We start from the raw sequence: 23,392 nt of genomic DNA on the forward strand, positions 1-23,392 counted from the left end.
CGCCGCAGTGCGCATGAGCGGCTCGGCGGCGGAAGGCAGGGCCCGCGAGGAGGAGCCCCGGGAGCCGCCGCCGCCTCTGCCGCCACCATCGTTCCTCCTCCTCCTCCTCCCCAGTGTCCGCCTGAGCCGGCCCAGGAGGGGAGAGAGGCCCGCGCGCAGCCCCCACCATGGTGAGAGTCCGGCCTGTTCCTAGGCCCAGGCCGCTGAGGAGGGGGGGAGGAAGCAAGCAAGCAAGCAAGCAAGCGCCGCCATCGCCTGGCAACGCGGGGCCTAGCCGGGGGAAGCTGGAGGCGGCGGGAGCGGGCGGGCGAACAGCGCAGCGCGGACCCCTCCTCAGGCCTCCCTGGGTTCCCTAGCGCTTTTTAGTCGAGAAACCGGGGTCTTTGAGTCAGGGGCGGCAGGGAGACTAGGCCCCAGGGGCACCCACAACCCCTCAGGGAGCTGAAGGAGGTGGGCGGGCAAACTGGGGGTGCGGGGTGCCCTTCCCTTTGGGCTTGTAAGGGGTAGAAGGGAGATGGGCTCCTAAAGATTTGCGTGGTTGGGCTGGGTGTGTGAGAGGGGGGTAGTTGCGCCCTCTCAGTTTGAGGACTGACGCGGTAGCTGGTCCTTTAGGGGGTTTGGGGCATGAGTGTTGGGATACTGCTTGCCTTTGGGTGCTTGGGTGTCTTCCTTGTCTTATCTTTATGCTTCTGGAGGAAGCAGTATGTGTGTTTGTGTGTGTGTGTGTGTATGCATGCACGTGTGTGTTATAAAGATAACTCTTTAGAATGTTTACATGTAGATGTATGTAGAGAGATTGCAGAGGGGGAGCTGCATTAGTCTGTTTCAACAAGACTGCCCAAGAGTCCTGTGGCACCTTAATGACTTAACCATTTTCCTGTGGCAGAAGATTTCATGGACTAGAGCTGATTCCTCAGATGCATGGCTATCCTTGGTTGGCGAGTATAAGCCACATTCTGTTACTTTCTCTTCCAGGGCTGCCCTGTAGTAGGCATTTTAAAATTGGGATACACATTTAATGAAGTGAAGAAGTGGACTGGTACCCAGGAGTTGCCTATTACAAGACAGACCCGGAGGAGAAAGTGGACAAAATGCCACTTGTCATCTACAACTTCCAGCTAAAATTAGCTGTCTACAGAGGCCCACTCTTCATTAACAGATAACAAACCTAATGGTTACTAACAACAATGGGTCACCTAATAGAGACTTAGACCAAGTGGCTGGACCCTGCAACAAAACAAATCCAGGTGCCAAGTCATTCCCAATATCTTCTGAGGCAGGAACTATTAACATCAGTAATTCAATCAGGGGCTAGTTCACTTGCTTATCCTCCAGTATGGCTTGTGCCATCACCGTCCAGTAATGCCTTTAAAGGAAACAGGTAAATTTGCTATAGAAAAAAATAGACATACATCTGACACCAAAAATGGCAACATTCAGAAGCCATAGGGAGAATTTTTGAATTTTCCTGAACACACTCATCCTCACAGTCACCACACTCATCCTCAAAGTCACCACACTTGAGCAAAAGACTTAAAGAGAGCCTTGCATATGAAATTGCTGAACTAGAATTTATCAATAAATTCAATTCTGTTCCATCTGAAACTTAATTTGTGCTGTAGTTCCCCCCACCCCTAGGAAGATACTAAGTATTATCACCACTAACTGCTTTTGTTTACATTTCATATACCTGCTTTTCCACTATGTTATCATGACCTTTTGCATGAGTTTCATATGTGTGATATGTAGCCAACTGAGGAATAAACTTTTATGCATCTGATGGAATGGAATTTAGTCAACAAAAGCCTAATACAAAAGCCTAATAAAGCTGTTAGTATTTAAGGTACCTGAAGACTCTGTGAGTGTGTGCATGTGTGTGTGAGACACACACACTTTTCATTGCATAATGGGCCTATCATAACCATGTGTTTTCAGAAGTAATTCCGATTTTGGTGGGACTTGGTTCTAAGTAAGTGTGCTTAAGGCAACAGCCTAGGAGTAAGTCTCATTGAATCCAGTGACACTATAAAATAATTGGGGTTAGTTTGGGTTTGAAAGGTGCATTCACGTTTGTTTTTCTAGATGACTAGATTTTAAATGTTGGAAGAAACTTCTGTTCCCATGCACCTTTCTGCATGGCACTTTAATAACGGTTAAGTAGATGAATTAAAAAGAATAATTTTTATAGATTGAAATCTCCAAATTACTTTATGGATTTTTTCAAGTGAATGTACATATTAAATATCTTGAAAATTGCAATTTAATTTAGCTTACAATGTATTTATTAGGGGGTTCCTGGGATTATTTCAGGTATTTTTTCCTGATTATGTGGTCTGAGCACTTCCTAGTTACTTGTTGTCTGAGCCACATTGCAGCAGCTTTAATTAAAACATCATGTAAGATTCTCCAGGAAGTGAAGTGAGTATATGGAGGCTCCTGAACTACTTATGGTGTTTGAGTGCATCTAACTTTTGTCTCAGAGCACACACCCAGGATGTTTTCTCTTTTACCTACGCATATATCAGCACCCAACTTCCTGGGAAGAGACTATTATAATGGAGTATTCAGCCAGTGTAAATATAACTTATGGAAAAGTCTATTTGTATTGTAGTAGTTGTCTCAAGATGTATGGGACATCTTCCTTCCATCTTCTATAAAGTCTGTCCAAAGAACTAAAAAAAAGGATTGGATCATATGCCATCTGGATTCAACTTGTTTGGATATATAGTAAGGTTCTAACAGTTTGCTCCTGTCATCAGAACTTATAGTAAAATGAATATGCTATTAAAAGTTTTTTATGTGTTCTTTACTATACATAGACTGTCTTGGGACCACAATATCGTATGATAAGTAAAAAATTGATTAACTTCTGATTACCTGATTAACAGGAACTAAATTATCATAATATTTATTGGACCAGCTGTGTTGGTGGGTGTAGGATGGCCAGAATCTATGTGTTGCTTTATATTCCCAGTGCAGAGGGAGAAGAGGCAGCTGTGGGTTCTCCTGCACATTTCTTCCTGATGCACTCTGTGGATTTGTCCATTACAGCAGGCAAGAAGTGTGTTTGGGTATAAGACTGGGGAGAAATAGGTAGCAGAAAGCATGGTTGTCTTTTCTGCTACTGGAATTTAAAAGCCTACATATATATTCTCAAGTTAGCAATCTGTCAATTTAAATAGGGCAGGGTAGTAAGCTTGTGAGTTACATAGATCTCTTTCTGAAGCTCCTTTTTTTCTTCTGTACCCAGTTGACATCAGTAACTGTGATTTATTTATTATTTATTTATTTACTTATTACATTTTTATACCGCCCAATAGCCGAAGCTCTCTGGGCGGTTCACAAAAATTAAAACCATAAAAAGCATAAAACAACCAACAATTTAAAAAACATGAATACAAAATACAATATAAAAAGCACAACCAGGATTAAAACCACACAGCAAACATTGATATAGGTTAAAATATAGAATTAAAACAGCAAAGTTTAAATTTAAGTTAAATTAAGTGTTAAAATGCTGAGAAAATGAAAAGGTCTTCAGCAGGTGACGGAAGGAGTGCAATATAGGTGCCAAGCGTACCTCTCTGGGCACCCCTGTTCTATAATTATAATTATTTTTTAAAAACATCATTTTACCCATATTTCTCTCTCTCTCTTTTTTTTTTAGCTTACAGGTTGTCACTATGATTTTTGGCTCATATGACTTAAACTTACACAGGTTAACTCTCTGACCCAGATATATAGCAGCTACTTAGCTCCTAGAGAGCTAAGTAGTGTTCTCTGTGCAGTACTCATTGCTGGATAGGAATTTCCCCCCTCTGTGGTTTATACAGCAGATCAGTTACAGCAATTTGTGCACAGTATAAAGAAGGTGATTTGTGAAAAAGTAATACTCCTGTGTTGTTTTCAACATCAACTTCTATTTTATGCTGTTGTACTTCTGGGGTGGTTCACAGGTATTTAAACTGCTATAGTCCCATTGAAAGTGAATCACATGTACGTAGGTGCTGAACCACACAGCCTCGTAGTCCAAAATTCTCCAAAGTAACACTCCATGCTGTGGCATTCCAAGTTATGTTGTCATGTGCACATTTCCCTACCTTCATTCTGTATCATTGGCTGGCAGGGGCGGGGAATGTACCACATGATGGCATGACAAAATGGCTAAGTATTGATATATATTGCAGTGTGGTGTGGAGAACACTTAAAATGGGAATGGGCTTTTTCAGCAGCATCTTTGTGTCATCTGTAAAGTGTAATTCCGCCTTAAGAGATTTCTGAATTGCTTCCTTAGGTTGCTGAGTTGAACATCACTTCCTTAAACCTGTGAATGTAGTCGAGAACTTTTATTGATATCCAAGGTGCTTGCTGGGGGTTTGTGCACAACACCCCCCCCCCCCATGTTGCAAAAGTAGATGGTAATATGGTTGCTTGTGTTCTGGACTAAGTTCCACCCTGCACACCAAAGTAGGTCTTTGGATTCTGGTCCATATAACCTGACGATAAGTGCACTATCATTCTCTTGCATGTTGCTGGAGGGACAAAATTACATTTTGTCCCATGTTCTCAAAAACAAAAAGGTGGGAAACCTGGGGGTGGGGGAGGGGAACAACCCCTTTGCCAAGGACTGTCTGAGCAACACAGTGTTGCCATTCCCCTTGCTGCCATTCCCATTTTTTAATTGTTCTTAGAAGCCTGTTTCTGCAGATGGGCTTCCAAGAACAACAAAAAGAAGGCAGGATCCCCTTCATACTTGGGTGGGGGAACACCCAAAGGAGCCTTTTCACTACCTCCAAGTAAGCCATTTCCCCCCAGTTCAGGATAAAGATTTCTCCCTCAACTTGACTTAAACATCAAGCTGCGGGAGAAATCCTTTCCCCCGACTTGTGGAAAATGGCTTACTTGGAAGTAGGAAGTTGTGGGGCGGGAGAGGAAAGGGGTGCCCCAGTGGAAAGATTCTTGTGGGTCTCCCCACATCCCGGCATGAAGGGGGATTCTGGGAAGTGGCCTTCGTCCCTCCCGCTCACCCCATTTTCCCTGTTTCTTCTGAGGAAGCGGGAGTGCCAGCCGTGGTGGTGGGGTGGAAGTTGGTGCAGGCAGCCTCTGCCACTCTTTCCCATGCCTGGCAGCCTCAATTCCACAAAAGAAACAGGGTGCTTTCCCAGCTCCCAGTAGGGCTCTCTCTCTCCACCTTGCTTTTGAGAGCTGTCATTTTTGACAGCTCTCAAGAGCAGCATGAAGTGAAGGAAAGGGGGAACCAGCACCACTATTCGATTGGAAGAACTGAGAGGGGGCAGCGGGGAGGGCATACAGATGATGAGTTAGTCAATGTTCAGTTGGTTAATAGTCAACTCACGGTTGGTTATTTCTCTGATCGTGTGGGGGTACCCAACTGTGAGTTAACTATTAACGCACCATTGACTATCATGGCACCCAAACGCAGCCAGCTCGCTAGACATTTTAAAAATACTGGCTGTTCCCATATGAAGCTACCCTATTTTTGAGATCTTTTTCAGAGGCATGCTTCAAATGTCCCTGCCTTTTGAGTTTAGGTGAGTGGTGACCGAGGCAAAGGCCTTTTTTCTGGTGGTGCTCCATCTTTGTAATTTCTGAAGGACTTTTGCATGGCACCACGTTTGCTGTCTTTTAAGAGACAAATCAAGGTGCCTTTTATTCTCCCAAATATTTGATGGATCACCTATTTTATTACTACTCACTGTACTTAGTTTTAATTGTAATGTTCATGTTTTATGCATTGTTTTTTCACAGTTTATATTGTTAGCTGACTTGAAGGCCTCTACACTTGCCTACATAAATCAAGGAAAAATTGGTGACCATAGATGGATGTGGCTAAGTGGATTCTTACCTCCACTATCATGTTTTATTGCTTGCCTTATGTGAAAGTTTGGCATACTAAAATTTCCCCAACAGTTAATGCTATCAAATGCCTGAGTTTTCTGGCTATGTTTTCTGGGTGATTCTGAAGAATCTCCATTATTCTTGATGCAGATTTAATGGCTCCTAGTGTATTCTCTCTATTATGACATAATCTACAATACTGAGAGTTGTGCATAAGTTTCCTGCAAAATTATAAGAATAAGACTTCAGTAAAGGTATACTGGTGCTTCCAAATAAGACATTTGTTGCACCATTGCCCTGCCTTATTCACAGAATTTTACAGGGGGGTTATACACCGTCACTTTCCACTCATAAACCTCTCAGCCTTTCCTGCCACTTCTATCTTTTTTCTTACTGCACGGAGACAAAGATGGAATCAGTACACAATGTCGTTTGAGTTATAGCACTAGGCGTCCTCAGTTTGGAAGAGGGCTCCTAAACAAATCTTATGTTATGCGAGGGTTGTTTAACTCACACATAACCCAGGCTTATGAGGTTCACATGAAATAACAACGTCTGAGTGGTGGTTGCATATTCAGAAAGTTGGCCGCATGCACCCCAGCCTCATTATGGGCTAAATAATGTATAGTGGACTGGCATGTCATGTGAACAGCCTCATTCTGTTTTGTATTTGGTTTATTTATTTATTTATTTTATTACATTTTTTTATACTGCCCAATAGCCGAAGCTCTCTGGGCGGTTCACAAAAATTAAAACCATTAACTTAATAAAACATCCAACAATCTAAAAACCCAGATACAAAATACAATATAAAAAGCACAACCAGGATAAAACCACACAGCAGAAATTGATATAGGATTAAAATACAGAATTAAAACAGCAAAGTTTAAATTTAGGTGTTAAAATACTGAGAAAATGAAAAGGTCTTCAGCTGGCGACGAAAAGAATACATTGTATTGGACTTGTAAGTGATTGGACTTGTAAGCTACTTCAAATGGCATTGAGCAATGTAACTTGGAATTCGTTAAATAAATGAAGCCTGGACAAGATGAGGAACGCACGTCCCAATCAGGCTTTCCGAATATCTGCCTTAATCCTCTGTCAGACACCATACATTATTTGTGAAGATTGAGTTGTCGTTTTGGCTTCTAGGAGGAAGTTAGATGTTCCTCCTCAGGTAAGAACATGTGAAGTCTCACTATTCTGTCTTCTGATGCTTTTCTAGAACAAGTTGAAGTCATCACAGAAAGATAAAGTTCGGCAGTTTATGATCTTCACACAGTCCAGCGAAAAGACCGCAGTGAGCTGTCTGTCTCAGAATGACTGGAAGCTAGATGTTGCAACAGATAATTTTTTTCAAAATCCTGAACTGTATATACGAGAAAATGTTAAAGGCTCAATGGACAGAAAGAAGTTAGAACAGCTATATAATCGATACAAAGGTGAGTATAGGGTAGTTTCTGTTAGCTTCTTGCATGCATAATATACCTATAGATTTCATCTCATCTGGAGCCCAGGCCAGAAACCTGGATTTCATCTGTGGCCAGGTGATTTCTAGAACAGACCAAGGAGGAGGATTGTACATGGCCTGTACAAGGACTAGGACTGTACATGTTAGAACAAACCTTTTACTTAGTTATTACATTTTAATCCCATCCTTCTTCCAAAGACCTTGAGGTGGTAGTTATGGTCCCCCTCTGTTGTATCCTTGCAACAAACCTGTGAGGTAGGTTAGGTTGAGAGAAGGTGACTGGCCTAAGGTCACCCAGTGAGCTTCATGGCTCAGTTTAGACTTGAACTCTATTTTTCCTAGTCCACCAGGAACACCATAACCACAGTACCCCTACTGGTTCTTGCCATGATGGTCAAGTTTTTGGCATGGTGTTTAAGTTACAAAATTTGCTTTACTCAAATTTGCTCTTGATCAAAAATAGACAAATGTCATTAAATGTTTGTTGTTTGTTGGCCACAGTTTTCCAAAAGATCCAGGTGACTAATGAATATTGTATGCCAGTAGAAAGGCAGATTTCTGGCCTTGAACATGCCTGCTTTACTGGCTGAGAAAGGTGCCCTTCAGATGGTGATGCATGGAAGCCAATTTCCCAAAATGTAATCTCATGTGACATAGAGCCACGTGAGAATGACTACTCACATCACAACTTGGTAGTGTCAAGGTATTGGTCTGGAAGAAATGAATTGCCCTTGGCAAACAACGTAACTGCAAGGCCTGTAATTTTTTAAAAAATTACTTTGTTCTTATTGTAAATTTCAACAAAACCATAAAAAGAAAAAGATGGGGAAAAATAAAACTACATTATTTGAATATATCAATTTCAATTAATGCTTATGATGTGTGTGTGTGTGTGTGTGTGTAGAAAGACTAACAATGGAGTATTAAAACATTTATTTTAAGCTAAACATTTTAGTTTCTGCCGTCATCAGTAGCTGTGCTGTTTTATATAGCTTCCTAAAAAACAAAACAAAATTATATATAAACTTCAACAGAGGTAGACAAAATATCCATATATGTATCTATCCATATATGTATTTGGCACACAAAACAGAATGACAAATTCATCACCAGCACCCACTACCTACATAGCACCTATTCAAATGTTGAAAACATTGTTAGGACCTCAGCCCATTGCATTATAGGAGGTGAGTTTTTATCCTTCCAATGTTGTAATACCAGTCTTTTAGCTGTCAAAAGGGCACGGAGAATCCATTTGTGCTGTGTGTTAACTTCCAGAAAGTAGGTAGATAATTTAAATGGACATCTATGTCAGTAATTATTAAAGAGTGTTCCAATACAAAGTTTATTTGCACAATATCCTCCTCCCAAAAGAGGCAACTATTGGGCATTGCCAAAACATATGATTAAAAGACGTATTGGCTATATTTATTTATTTATTTTATTTATTTATTTTATTACATTTATATACCGCCCCACAGCCGAAGCTCTCTGGGCGGTTTACAACATTAAAAAAATATATATTACACCTTCCTCAATTCACTGACTTAGACAATCCCTTATTAAGGGTTCTGGCATCCAATAGACACTGAACAAGAGTTTTTGCTCAATAAAACATAACTTGAGATTCATAGACCCTTCAGATAATATGCTAAGTCAGCAGTCCATTGATTAGGCAAAATGGGATAATCCAGTTCCCTATTCCATTTATACTTAAGATCCTGTGTATCATATTTATTTATTGATAATAAGTATTTATAAACATGGATTGTGGGTCGATATAACTGATCAGCCTCAACAAGTGCTTACAATTGCATCAGGGCCAAACTCTAGATTCCAAAAAGTGTTGCCATTCAGCTGTAGCAGGCAAATAGTATTTGGCACACAAAACTGAGAACGACAAACTCATCACTAGCACCCACTAATTGATCCAAAGTAAAAAAAAAAATAATCAATTTATTTGTCCATATCTGACACAAAAACCTTCTTTTATGCTTTTGATGGTTTTAAATTTTGTATACTTTTTAATGTTCACTGTTTTTAACTTTTGTAAACCGCCCAGAGAGCTTCGGCTATGGGGCAGTATATAAATGTAATAACAAATTATCATTTTTAAAATCTGGATTTCCCCATAGAGTCAATTTAACATGAGAAAATGGAACACAATGGAATTGGCATGACATTATACACTGCACATCTCTTAACAGCCGTAACTGTGGGAGGAAACCTATCCATTTTTAATGTGCCGAGAACCTAATGCCATTCATTTGGACAGAGAATCCAGACAGGAAGATTCCAAAACTGCCCGAGGTCGAAAATCTAATCTTAGTGGAAGAGACCAAAATTTAGTACAGGTCAACAAATAGGCCTGATGATATAAAGCAACCCAGAAAGCCAAACCCACCTTTTTAATTGGAAGTTGACTGCCCCACCCCACCCCCACCTCATCATTATTTTTATGAAACAGCATTGACTTTTTGAAAATATTTGCCAGGTATAAATAGAGGAATCCCAGGTATAAAGAATTAAAACAACCACATCCCTTCGTATGGTCTCTGACTATGGCTACCGTATATACTTGGCACACTCTGTCATATTTTTTTTATTGTAATTGCTTCAGCAGACCAATTGTGAGTTAATTAATCCACAATTTGCGGGAATGCATGAAGCATGTGAGCCATTTCTGGTTTTCATAAACAGCCTACAAACATTCCATTCATGGCATTTGAACTCAGACACTCAGAGTTGTTTGCAGATTAAACAACCAAGATTTAACCCATGGTTTGTGGATTAATGCACAATTTGCCACCATGATCTGTGAACAAGTTCAGTGTCCCAATGTCTCTTCCTCTGCCATCTTGTAAATACCATTCTTCAGTTGTCATTGCTCTACCTGCCCAGGGAGCTTACACAGCGCAGTAATGGTCTGTGTCTAATTGCATGGAAGCATTTTTACTTACTACAGGGGAGAAGGGGAATGTCTTATTATTATGTTTCTTATACATTGACCCTGTTCAGACGACATGCTAAGCCCAAGCATTTTAAGCTAAACATTATGGCTTTAGCATGTCATGTGAACCATGACTTAGTGTGTCGTGCGAAATATTCCTCACCATGATGGCTACATGACCATGGTTTATAGATGCTCACTAACCATTTACTATAACTATATTGTACTTACAACAGTCCTGTAAGGTAGGTCAATATTATTATCTCCATATTGTAGATGGGAGTTTGGGGCTGAGAGGGAATGGTTTGGCTAAGGTCACTTAGAGATTTGAACTGGGGACTTCCTGATTTATAGCTGACTAGCCACAAAGTTCCATCAGTTGTCAGGTTTAATCTGGAATTCTAGATCCTTACCCTGCCCACTTGCTTTTTGGGCATAGTTTCTACTTTTCTCCAACCTCCCTATCATTTGTCACACAATCTCTTTCTCTCAAGAATCTTCCATCCTGGGCTGCATTTTAGCTTCTACTCCTAGGGAAGATGGGTAAAATCTAATCCTTCAATGAGAAGGTTTGGTCAGGTGATTGACTCTGTCTCCTCTTTGAAATGTCAATAAGGATGCAGTCCTTTGCCTGTTTAGACAGAAAAATGTCCTACAATTCCTGGAATGCTGGGAGTTGTAGGACTTTTTTCTGTCTAAACACATCCTAAATAATGCTCCTTTACAGTGCAGTTGTGATCACAGGCAAGATAAGGATTTCAAAGTACTTCTTCCACACTATATAATGTTACATAATGCTGTATAAACAAATAAATATTAAATAGCAGCTGCCAGCATTTCACGTTCCTTGGGTGAGAACAAGGGTGGGCGACATGGACCTCCATGTGATTGGCCTACAATTCCCATGATCCCTCCTATCGGCTATGCTTGCTAGGACTGCTGGGAGATATAAGCCAAAACATCTGAAGAACCAGAGGTTGCTCACCACTGGGTTAGAAAGTGAATTCTGATACAAGTGATTTGTCTTGAAATACTGTATGGGTATATTTATGTTAGAAATAGTTTCAAAGAAGTTGTAGATTTTCATTTATTTTATTTCACTTTTAAACTCCCAAGATCCTCAAGATGAGAATAAAATTGGCATAGATGGTATACAGCAATTTTGTGATGACCTTGCGCTTGACCCTGCCAGTATTAGCGTATTGATTATTGCCTGGAAATTCAGAGCTGCAACGCAATGCGAATTCTTAAAGATGGAATTCATGGATGGGATGACAGAATTAGGGTAAGTGTTTGATGGGTATATGAGAGTAGCCCAATCCTGTAGTACACGCAGAGGTTTGTGCTTCTGCAATTGAAGGAGCATCTTATAGGACCAAGGAAGAGCCATCCAAGCTCTGTCTATTTGCTGTTTTACATGCATTCCAGACTCCTATACTCCACTTGACCATGCACTTAAATTTAGAAGAAAATGCTCCAAACAAATCTTTTGCTACTAGGAATTGAACTGTCTTTGGAATATTCATTTAGCCTTTGGTCTTCTGAATGCTGGTAAACATATTGGTGCAAAGCACAAGAAAGCTATGAGAGAACACAGATGCTATATTTCTGTATGGCAGTCTTGGCGCTCCTGACAATGCATTTCTTTTAAGTCCTTGTCTGGTCACAAGGTCAGGAAAACACACTATCTGCCAGATCATTTAAATTAAATAGTCTTAATTTCAAAAGGCTGTCCTTCAAAGACTACTCCTTCCCCTTCCTGGCTGTATGTGTGTGTATTTGTTTTTTGTTATTTGCCGTCATCACCATATTCATAGTACAAAAGTAGTGTTGGAACTTGAAAGAGGTTCTTAATCTTTCTTGCAGATGTGGCTTCAGCCTCTGTTGCTTAAGGACATTCCAACTCTTGATAGTTTAAAATGTATTGGTGAATTTAATCACTGGTTAAATATGAAAGAGAGCTTGAGGAATTATTAAATTAAACTATTTTGGCAAGGAAATGAATGTAATATCTTTAGTTAAAATGACTATTTGGCTATAAATATATTAAAATATTTTTAAATATGTGGTATAATACACTGACTAACGCACAGATAAACTTTTTTTAAAATATATAGATGTGACAGCATAGAAAAACTAAAGGCCCAGATTCCTAAAATGGAACAAGAATTGAAAGAGCCAGGAAGGTTTAAGGATTTTTATCAGTTTACTTTCAACTTTGCAAAGAATCCAGGACAGAAAGGTTTAGGTATGTATGCCTACATTTCCTAGTACAGAAATAAGTGAGCCAAGATGCCTGCAGAATGCTGGCAGGACTACTGCGGAATCTGATGATAGAAAACATCTTCCTTTCTTCAGATGGTGGTGGTGGTCACATATTAAGATCAGCCTACTAAGATTACCCAAGCAATCATGTCCTCCTGCACAAGTATATCTCATTTAACATCTTGGCCCTGTCCTGGAGGGTTGCTGTGTGTTCAGTAGTGTTTCCAAGGCCTCTCCCCGCTTCCAATGTAACCTCATTTGCCATGCGACAAGTTACCTCTGAAATTTGGGGAATGTTCAGAAGCCTGAAAAACTATCCAGGGAAAAGGAGGAGAAAGTGAAATCTTTAGTTGTGGCAGTCCTAGATGCCCTTGGAGGGCTGGTGGGAGGAATCTCCAAGATCTTCGAACCATCAAAAGTGTTCCTGTTCAAAGAGTTTTCTTTGGAACCATCAATTTATCTCCCGACCTGAACATACCCAGACACTACGATCAACATCTGGGGCCTCCCTCTGAGTGCCACCTCCAAGGGGGGCTCAAAAGGTGGCAACAAGGGAGAGGGCCTTCTCAGTGGTGGCCCCCCAACGTTGAAATGAGCTCTCCCCTGAGGTCTTCCTGGCGTCAACACTGGCATCACGCCAGGTAAAGATCACCATCGACTCCCAGGCATTTAATGGTATATGATGGGGCATATATGTCTGCTGTTTTTTGAACAGATCTACTAGGGAATACCTTGTTTACTTAAATTGCTTTTAGCTGTTTACATTGTTTTAATTTTTCTGTGTTAAATTTTTTTAGACCATTTTTATTACGTTGTATTTTGTAATAGTTTTATGAATTGTTGTAAACCACCCAGAGAGCTTCTCCTATAGGGTGATATAGAAACGAAATAAATAATAAATGTGCAATTCCAAAATTGGTTGTCTTGGAAAAAATGTAGCTATTTTAAAAATTGAGTTAATTTTTTCATTTAACGTTACAGATTTAGAAATGGCCATCGCCTACTGGAATTTAGTACTTCATGGAAGATTTAAATTCCTAGACTTGTGGAACAAATTTTTGTTGGTAAGCTCAAATTTTAATTGCCTCATTAGTAACGGCTTGATGTTTGCTTCTAGGAACGTCTGTAGTCATCAGGCTGTTCCAGAAGAGACCCAGATCAACTACTTTTGCCCTGAGCAATGGTCAGCAGCTGACGGTCAAATCTACATCAGGGAGAACTGACAGATTTCTTTGCCTCAGAATTTTGCTCAGTTTTAAATTTGAAGGAGAATGATGTGGAAATATATTTTACAAACTTTACTACTATTCTGAGCAACTGCACTTCAAAAGCCTAGTCCTGCAGAATTTATGGCCCATCAGTCATATAAGTCATACGCCTAGCTGTGCTGCTTGCCTTGCCTGCAAAAACAATGGGGTTGTCAAGCCGTTGTGCTGTGTTTTGTTTCGTGGGTCATATTTGGACATCCAAGGCTACCATGGACTGAGTCATTCATCCATCTAGCTCAGTGTTGACTTGATTCGCATGTAATGACAAGCCAGAGTGTGGTTGTTGAATCTGAGCTGTTGTTATGTGCGAACCCGGAACTATGGGTTGACTCCATTTTGTTCACGGTTCAGGAAGAGAACCTACAGTTTTTGTTTTGGGGTTGTGAACTCTGGGTTGTTTTAAGTAAGAGTTGTAATTATGAGCAAACCCAGAACTGTGGGTTGTTCATGGGTTGTTTTGCCAGTCTACAGTGGCATTGGGCAAGAGTGGTAACCCCCACCCCACCCCGATCACTCTGTATGCCAGTACGACAGAGCAGCAAAGGCATTTGGAATACGGGGAGGGAGCAAGCAAGGGGGGAAGGAATTAAACAACTCAGAAATTGAAAAAAGAACCTGCACTTTGTGTGGTTATCTGACAGACAAATCATGGGTAAACTGGCTAAGGCAACAACCTTGTGAATCCATGTGAACCAGGTCGCTGTGCTCTACTTGGCAGTAGCTCTGCAAGATCTAAGACAGGGATATTACCCAATCCTAGGAACCTTTGAATTGGAATTACTGAGGATTGAACTTGGGACTTCCTTCATGCAAAGCACATGTTCTCCAGTGAGCGCTGGGCTCACTTCTGGGCCTACCAAAAACCTTGGCGCATAGATAATGCTTTTGATCATGACAATGTGGTTTTCCCTCAACCAGGAACATCATAAAAGATCTATACCGAAGGACACTTGGAACCTTCTTCTAGACTTCAGTGCGATGATAGCGGATGATATGTCAAATTATGATGAGGAAGGTAATGTTTGCTTATTTATTTACATTATTTACATACTGCTCCATATTTAAAATAGATTCTGGAGAGGTGCACGTAGGAATGAAACAGAAAAAAGAAAGAAGATTAAAAACAGTAAATGAAAATTGTTCATCATCATCATCATCATCATCAATAATAATAATAATAATAATAATAATAATAATAATAATAATAATAATAATTTCTTACCTGCCTCTCAGTCTGGATCAAGGCGGGGAGCAACAACAAGTATAAAATACATAAAACTGAATTAAAAACATAGTATACATTATTAAAACATCCTAAAAACATCCTAAAATTCCACTGGATAGGCCTGCCGGAATAGATCAGTCTTTACAGCTTTCTTAAATGCTAATGGACTGTTAGGTTGATGAGTCTCCTCCATCAGGCTATTCCACAGTCTGGGAGCAGCAGAAGAGAAGGTAAAGGACCAATAAAAACAGTGGCTGGTCAGTTGAGGAATGCTTCCTGGAAAAGAGTTGTTTTCAGGTGGTGCCGGAAGCAGCATAGTGGTGGTGCCTGCTTGACCTCCAGGGGCAGGGAGTTCCATAGAGAAGTGGCCACCATACTAAACGCTGTTCTGGTGGATTCCAATTGGGCCCGTGGTCTATGTGGAGCCACCAGGAGTATGCCCTCCAGTGACCTCAGTGACTGGGCAAGTTGGTAAGGGAGAAGGTGCTCTCTCAGGTATCCTGGTCCCAAGTTGTTAGGGCTTTGTACACTAGTACCAAAACCTTTAACCTGGCCTGGTAGCAAAAATGCAGGCAATGCAATTCCCTCAGCAAAGGATTTACATGCTGAAAAGAGGCAGCTCCCAACAACAACTGAGCTAGTGCTGCATTCTGCACTAGCTCCAGCTTCTGGAGCAGCCTTAAGGGCAGCTCCACATAGAGTGCATTGCAGTAATCCAGTCTTGAGGTTACTAATACCTATACCATTGTGGCTAAGCTATCCCTTTCCAGAAAACGCCGTAGCTTGCGATCTAGCCAAAGCTGGTAAAAGACACTACAAGCTGCCGTGGCCCCTTGGGCCTCCAGCAACAATTGTGGATCTAGGAGTACCCCCACACTACAAACCTGATCTTTCAGAGGGAGTGCAATCCCACCCAGAACATGCAATGAGCCTATCTCCTGGACTTGGGAAACACTCACTCACAGGGCTTCCATCTTGCCAGGATTCAGCTTCATTTTATCGACCTTCATCCAGGACTTGCACAGTCTCTCCTGATTCAGACATCACAGAGAGATACAAGTTGTGTGTCATCATCGTACTGATGGCATTTTGCTCCAAATCCCCTTATGACCACTCCCAACAACTTAATGCAGATGTTAAACAACATTGGGGACAAGATGGTGCCCTGCTGTACCCCATAGTTTAATTGCCAAGGGGGCAAGGAATGGTCACCCAATGTTACTCTCTGATATCGACCCTGAATGTAGAACTGGAACCACTGGAACACAGTGCCTCCAACACCCATCCCACAGATTCAATTGAGGAGGATACCACGGTCGATGGTATGAAAAGCTGATGAGAGATTGAGCAGAATTAACAAGGGTTGCACTCCCCCTGTCCCTCTCTTGATAAAGGTAAACTACCAAGGCTTATTTAATCCTGTAACCACGTCGAAACCCAGATTAAAATGAGTCTAGATAATCAGTGTCCTCCAAGAATGCCTGCAGTTCCGCCATGACCCTCTCCAATACTTTCCCTAAGAAAAGGGTATTTACAGCTGGGCAATAGTTGTCTAATACTATTGGGTCCAGAGTGGGCTTCTTTAGGAGCGGTTGCAATACTGCCTCTTTAAGGACAGCAGAGACCACCCCTTCCCATAGGGAAGTATTCACCACACCCCCGACCCACCCAGTCAAACCACCTTGGTTAGCTTTTATTAGCCAGGAGGGGCAAGGATCAAGAGAGCACGTGGCCGGTCGCATTGCTGCAAGTACGTTGACCCAGGACCTTCTGTGTGTAAAGCTACTTGATGGGATTGCACTCACCCTGAAGGAGCAGGTTCGTAGCTTGGGGGTTCTTTTAGATCCATCATTGTCACTTGAGGCTCAGGTGACCTCAGTGGCACGGAGTGCCTTCTACAAACTCCAGTTGGTGGCCCAGCTACGCCCCTATCTAGACAGGGATAACCTGGCTTCAGTTGTCCATGCTCTGATAACCTCCAAGTTAGATTACTGCAATGCACTCTACGTAGGGCTGCCTTTGAAGACGGTTCGGAAGCTGCAGCTCGTGCAAAATGCAGCAGCCAGATTGATTTCGGGAACCAGAAGGTTTGACCATATAACACCTGCTCTGGTCCGCTTGCACTGGCTGCCTGTATGTTTCCAAGCCAAGGTGCTGGTTTTGACCTATAAAGCCTTAAACGGCTTGGGACCACAATACCTGATGGAACGCCTCTCCTGACGTGAATATACCTGGTCACTACGTTCAACATCTAAGGTCCTCCTCCGGGTGCCTACTCTGAGAGAGGCTCGGAGTGTGGCAACGAGGGACAGGACCTTCTCGGTGGTGGCCCCCAGACTATGGAATGATCTCCCTGACGAGGCTCGCCTGGCACCAACGCTGCTATCTTTCCGGCGCCAGGTTAAGACTGTCCTCTTTGCCCAGGCATATGGCGGCACATCTTAATAACCCACCTGTTTAGTTTTTTTAAATGGTTTTTAATGCTTTATGTGTGATGTTCTGTGTTTTAGAATTTTAAACTTTGTATACTCGTTTTTATCTTAATTTCAGAATTTCTGTAAACCGCCCAGAGAGCCCCGGCTATGGGAGCGGTATATAAGTGCAATAAATAAATAAATAAATAAAATCCTGTTGGAACACTTTTATCCAAGTACAGCTCTCTGGTATGCCAGCCCTTCAGGGAGTAATACTTCCTCCTTAGAGGTTTCCCTCCCCAATCAATTCTAGTGTCGCCCATTTTATCTTACCAGAACTTTCATTACTTTCCTGTTAACTTTCTTCACATTCGTTCATTTGTTGATAATCTGAGATGTTTTAATTACTAGGCAGTGAGCATACAAAGAGAGGATTGTTTGTCCAGCTTCTGAAAAATAAGGCCAGTCATTTTGCACAGATACTGGGCACAATCCAGTACGACAGTCGCCATCGTCACCATAGTGACCATTAACTTCATTCTGGCGAACAACCTCCAGCAAGAAGCCGCTGTGGTATTTTGCTCTTAAAAAAAATAACACAAAAACTTGACCGCGCTTCCCCTGTGAAGATGGCATGCTAAGTTGCCAGCTGCAGACTCGGCAATCCTGCACACCCCTCCTCTTCCAGTTGACTAACTGGCCAAGTGAGAACTTGCTGCACCATTTTAAAATTCCTTCCTTCCTGCTCTTTTCTGCCTCACTTGTTTCCCCAGTCTTGCACTCTGCAAAGTCCTTTGTTGTTAAAGAAGAGCTGTCACTATCATTGGCTTCTTCCCCTGCCCCCCTCCACCCAATGTGCTTAGGTACAAATTGTGTTCTATGTAGTGGTGAGTGCAAAAAATAAGAGCCTGCCTAAGCCAGGTTTGTTGGAAAGTAACTCCAGGCAGGATTTTAGTTAAAAAACAGGATTGTTTCTTGAGTGAGAGAGATTCTATTCTTAATTGTGTAATATACTTGCAGGGTTGTTGGGTTGTAGGCAGGTGGGCAGTGCTTAATATCTAAAAAGAGAAGTGCAGGAGAAATGGTTTACATTTGTAAACACAGGCTCTACCTGTGTTCAGAGGCACTTTTAGAGCTGGCTATTTGAAATTGTCATTGACTGCCAAGCTCAGCTGCGGTTTGCAGACCCCTGGCTTGATCCAGAGATTTCCTTCTGCAGGAGAGTGCTGTGTGACTCTGCACTGTCTTTTTAAAAAGTTGTATAAAAAACAGAAATAGAAAAGTATCATATTAGAGGAAGAACGTGGCTTTCTACATTGCATAAATAGTTTTGATTCCAAGAAATAAGAAAGCTTTCATCCTTCTTTTCATTGTGTGTTGAAGATGGATTGTCCTATGACTGTTGAATAAAAAGCTGGATTTTTTTAAAAATTAAACAATGAAATATGAATAATGGCCTATGTTGCAGGGCTATGCTGAGTATTATTGAAAAACTTGCGTCAAGCACTTTGAACACTCGGAGCGTACTATATAGATGCTTAATATTACTATGTTTCTGTTCACTGTTCTTGTAAAACCTAGTACAAATTCACAGCTTCCATCACTTACTTTGGTAAAGTTTTATGAAGGCTTAATAACCCATCTCTTTCCTCCATTTTCTCCTAGGGGCATGGCCAGTTCTTATTGATGACTTTGTGGAATTTGCACGCCCTCAAATTGCTGGAATAAAAAGTACGACAGTGTAGTGCTAAGTGAACCTTCTAGAATGTACATAGTCTGTACAAATAAACATAACGGGGGAAAATTGCACAGTCAATTTCTGCCGACTGACTCAACAGGACTGAAGACCAATCCTCAAGAAATAAAGGCTGAGGGTTGAGGCAAACCTTTAAGGATCTACCTTGGACCATATCAGACTCTGGATGGTTTGGGCTGCTCTCCTAGCCTGGGCCATCCTTGCCCATTTGAATATTCCAGCATTGTGGATATCATCCTTTTTTTCTTTCTTTTTTTAATGGAGCACCCTAATCCTTTCCATAAATCTTAAATGTTTTTGGATGGTTATTTTGAAATTTCTGGTTCCACCCAAAGCACATGCTGTCTTCACCAAGCAAACTCTTTGGCATAAGAATTTCACAGATCAACATTGCAACCCAATTGTTTTATTTTTAGAAAAAGGAAAAAAAAAAGCTCTTCAGATACCATACTTTTGGCTAGCTGCAAAGACTACACTGAGAATATTCTAAAAAAGTGATATGTTTAAAGTGTGTTGGATCTTGTTTCTTATGGTCTTTCTACAGCTATTGTCAATGTGAGTGGTGAGGGTTTTTGTTTTCGCTTTGTTTAAAGCAAATGTCGAAACACTCCAACAAAGGCTTGGATTTTTCTCTCCCTCAATATCAGGCAATCCAGCTACATAGGTGCTTGACTGGACACTGTTGAAACACAGCAGAGATACTGGGCACCTAACTGGGCGCCTCTGTTCTAATAAACTAGTCAGAAACACTGGGTGCCTAATGTTGAAAGTTGAATCTTCCTTTAGGGCCCTCGCCTGCAAGAGCTGGGCCATGTGAAGCTTGTTGAGTTTCCAGCTGTTCCCTTAGTCTTCTTGCTGTCCCCCCCCCTCCCCAGTTCTGGATGGCTTCCCATGTCTGCCGGCACTTTAGCCATGGCTACCATGTTTCCTTACAACGCCACACATGCAGAATCGAAGGGAAAGAGGCGAGCCCTGGAACGTCTGTGTCCACCTGGATTAGCGACACCCGCTGTAACCTGCCTCCCTCAATTTAATTGGGTGGTGCAGGGTTGGGCAGATTTAGGGCTTTCCCCCTCATTATCTCTCAATCCCTAGGGGCCAGTTGGTGTGGTCACCATCGTTCACCTAGCTCTGTTGTCTTTGTCCGCTTTGTTTTTGATATTGACTGGTTCAAAGTGGACAAAGTGATGGTGAAGTACCATGGGCCGTGTTATTTCTAACTTCCACTGGGTGTAGGGTTTGCAAAATTACGACCGGCAGGCTTAATCTAAAACCAGGGTGGGAACCTGTGGTCCCCCACATGTTGCTGGACTGCCACTCCCAACATGACCAATAGTCAGATGTGATGGGAGTGGTAGTCCAGCAACATCTGGAGGGCCACCAGTTCCCCTCCTCTTAGCTACAATATGGGTAATAAGTTGCTCATAATTGCACTTAAGAGTTAACTACCCAGTACAATTTTGTAGTATTGAAATGCTCATCTCTTTGGCGGGGAAATCTCTCCCCACTCCCTGCTCCCATTAAGTTCTACTGAAATGTTAAGACTTGAATACAAGACTGAACTTGTACTGTTCGTTACACAATATAGAATTCTTGATTAGGGCCAAGGAAGGTTTTTTGATTGTGGTTTTGGAATAACAATGAGTGTGATACGAATCTCTTCTAGGCTTGATGGCTTGAGCCATGTAATACAAATCTTTATGATGTTAGCGGTACTGCTGTGATAGCCAATGTCATTCATCAGTGACAGGTGTTTTGCTCTTATTATATTAACTGCAGGTCACTGTGGTTGCCAAACAGAGGCATCAGCGCCTTGAACAAAAGTTACATGAAACTCTAGTGTATAAATGGGGATCTATAAGAGTAGGGGTGGTCCTCCATTCACATTAGTATTGGGGACAAATCCTGCTCAATTGAAGGCCCTGCACATGCTCCGTTGTGGCTGGGTCAGAGTTCAGAAGTCTGTCTTTGCCAAGCAAGTATAGATTATATCAAGCATAGTCCAGCCAAATGGGTTAAGTGCTTTTAATGGGAGAAACTTCAGTATGTCTGTGACTCCTCCATTGTATTCAATCGAACCTAACTATGTGCTTAACTCTGGCTGGATCATAGCCAGGCCCAATGCAGGTATACTGTTTCTCAACCGCTTAGCCATGGTTAAAGAGTCGCGAGTACCCTGTAGGTTCATGCACACCTCTGCTCTCTTGTATAAATTCCCTTCTCAGTACACATTTCACGCTTCCCTTATCCGTATATATTTCTCCAGAAGTTAATGCTATCTGTAGTTAGCTTTAAACCAGAATTTGAAAGTTAAGGTGAGGGGGACTTGCTCGCAGCCCTTGATTAAAGTGAGTATTAATGTTAACCTTGGCAGAGAGAACACACTAAATGAGGTTAATGTTGAAATGGGAAGGGAAATATTTTTTATGTGTGAGAGGTAGAGGGAACCCCAAGGATCTCACCTTCTTTCAGCCATGATTAAGAGATTGGAAGCGTTGCATCTGCACTGGGCCCCAGTATGCTTAATTCGACCCCATGTTTGTGTCTTCATGCACAGAATGTGGCTGTTCACTTCAACTGTAGTTTTATTCCTTCTGTTTTTCCACGACAGCAGCACTTGAAATGTCATCTGGCTATAATGTCATAAAACTCCATGAACTATACTTCGCTGTTTTCTTGAAATAATCACTTTACAGAGAAAGCATTAGGAAATTTCCCATTCAAGATGTTTTAAAAATCCTTTCTAATCTTTAAGAATGAGAAGTTCAGATCTGGCACATTATCTGATGTCTCACGACTGGCGTCTCATTTATCCATGAAATTTCGAAGCGCACTTTTATGCACATGCTAAAATAATTTTAGGGGCGGGGGGAAACTTGGGTATTAAATTGCTTAACTCTTTTTAACTTGTATGAAGTTGTCAGAAAGGTGCCTCCCTTTTCCTAGCCGTGCCCTTTTAGAAAAGCTTAGTCTTGTGTTAATTTAATTAAACCATTGGATTAAATTGGGAATCTTTTCTTCAGCTGCTGGAACTGGCAGAGTCAAATATATGGATTTACTGCTTTCATTGTTTCTTCGTTTCTTTTCTCTCTTTTGTGTAAATATCAGTGGAGACTTGAATTATGAAAACTCTACAAGATGTGTGTGCTGTTTTCTGTCTTACCACGTTTTGGGTACAGCTTTCTCAGAATGAGTCATTGATGTATGCTGTGTGGGGTTGGGCGTTCTTTTGTTTGGATGTTCTTGTTTCTTTTTTAAATTTTAATGAGATGTACTTAATTCTATCCCTGTGCAGAAGGTTGGGGCATAAACGCCGTGCTGTTATTGTTTATTAAGATTATTCCTTTTGCAATGTTGAGGCCTTTTCAACAAAATGGATTTTGCCATCAGTTTGGTACCATACAATTTATAATTACTGTGTAATTATAAAACTGCATTACATAAAGCATTGCTGTCTTAAGTAGCAGAGAAACTAAGGTTATTTGTGTGATTGCATCTTTGCGTTTTAAGAAAACGTTCAGTCTTTCAGGCACAAGCTGGTCAACCCCTTTCGCTCCAGTGGGACGTGTGCTGTCAAAGCACTGCTTGGTTGGATTGTATCCAGTGATGGAAATATTTGGCTTAATGATGGTTTGCTGCTGAATGTAAATCCTGTCTCTTGGAAAGACTGAAAAATGCTCATAGATATGCCCATATGTATGTGTGCCTGTTTTTTTTTTTTTTGTTTGTTTTAATTTAAAAGTTGTGAACTGAATATCTGCTTGGGTTGATTTTATTAATAAAAGCAACCCAAATTTCAATCTGGCAGTGAGCTCCCTCTTCGTAAATAACTTCTCTGCCAAATGTTAGGAAAAGGAGTGAATGCTAAAGGGAAAAAAAAGTAAAACCCGAATATTAGGGTTTTATGCCAACCAGAACCATCCTGCTGTACGGGAACACTTTTGGGGATCAAGATTTTATTCCAATCACGTGGTCAGCATCTTTCTGTAAGTAGAATTGTAACTTGTTAGAAAAATCCCTCGTTCAAACCAGAGGCAATAAAGTTCCAGCCCAGTTGTCAGTGAAACCTCATGAATTATTTCATTAAAAAAAGATGTATTTTTCTATTAAAAAAAAATTCATGGCAAGGAAAGAGAAGAGAGGGCAGGATAATGCCAGCTGCACCCTGCTTGACATGAAATGTA

General features: G+C 41.3%; 2 protein-coding genes across 3 annotated transcripts in view; one reads left to right on the forward strand and one right to left on the reverse strand.

The window, feature by feature from the left end:
• On the forward strand, positions 1-23,271 carry DCUN1D1 (defective in cullin neddylation 1 domain containing 1). The gene is made up of 7 exons (XM_063131917.1): positions 1-170; positions 7,085-7,301; positions 11,397-11,565; positions 12,398-12,528; positions 13,527-13,609; positions 14,732-14,828; positions 19,118-23,271. Exons 1-7 carry the CDS (start codon positions 168-170, stop codon positions 19,195-19,197), a joined length of 780 nt encoding a protein of 259 aa, XP_062987987.1. The 5' UTR covers positions 1-167; the 3' UTR covers positions 19,198-23,271.
• The window catches only part of ATP11B (ATPase phospholipid transporting 11B (putative)), a 508,285-nt gene that overhangs the window by 379,949 nt on the left and 104,944 nt on the right, over positions 1-23,392 (reverse strand). The window lies entirely within an intron of this gene.

This window comes from Elgaria multicarinata, chromosome 8, assembly GCF_023053635.1.
Source record: "Elgaria multicarinata webbii isolate HBS135686 ecotype San Diego chromosome 8, rElgMul1.1.pri, whole genome shotgun sequence".
NCBI classification, from domain to species: domain Eukaryota; kingdom Metazoa; phylum Chordata; class Lepidosauria; order Squamata; family Anguidae; genus Elgaria; species Elgaria multicarinata.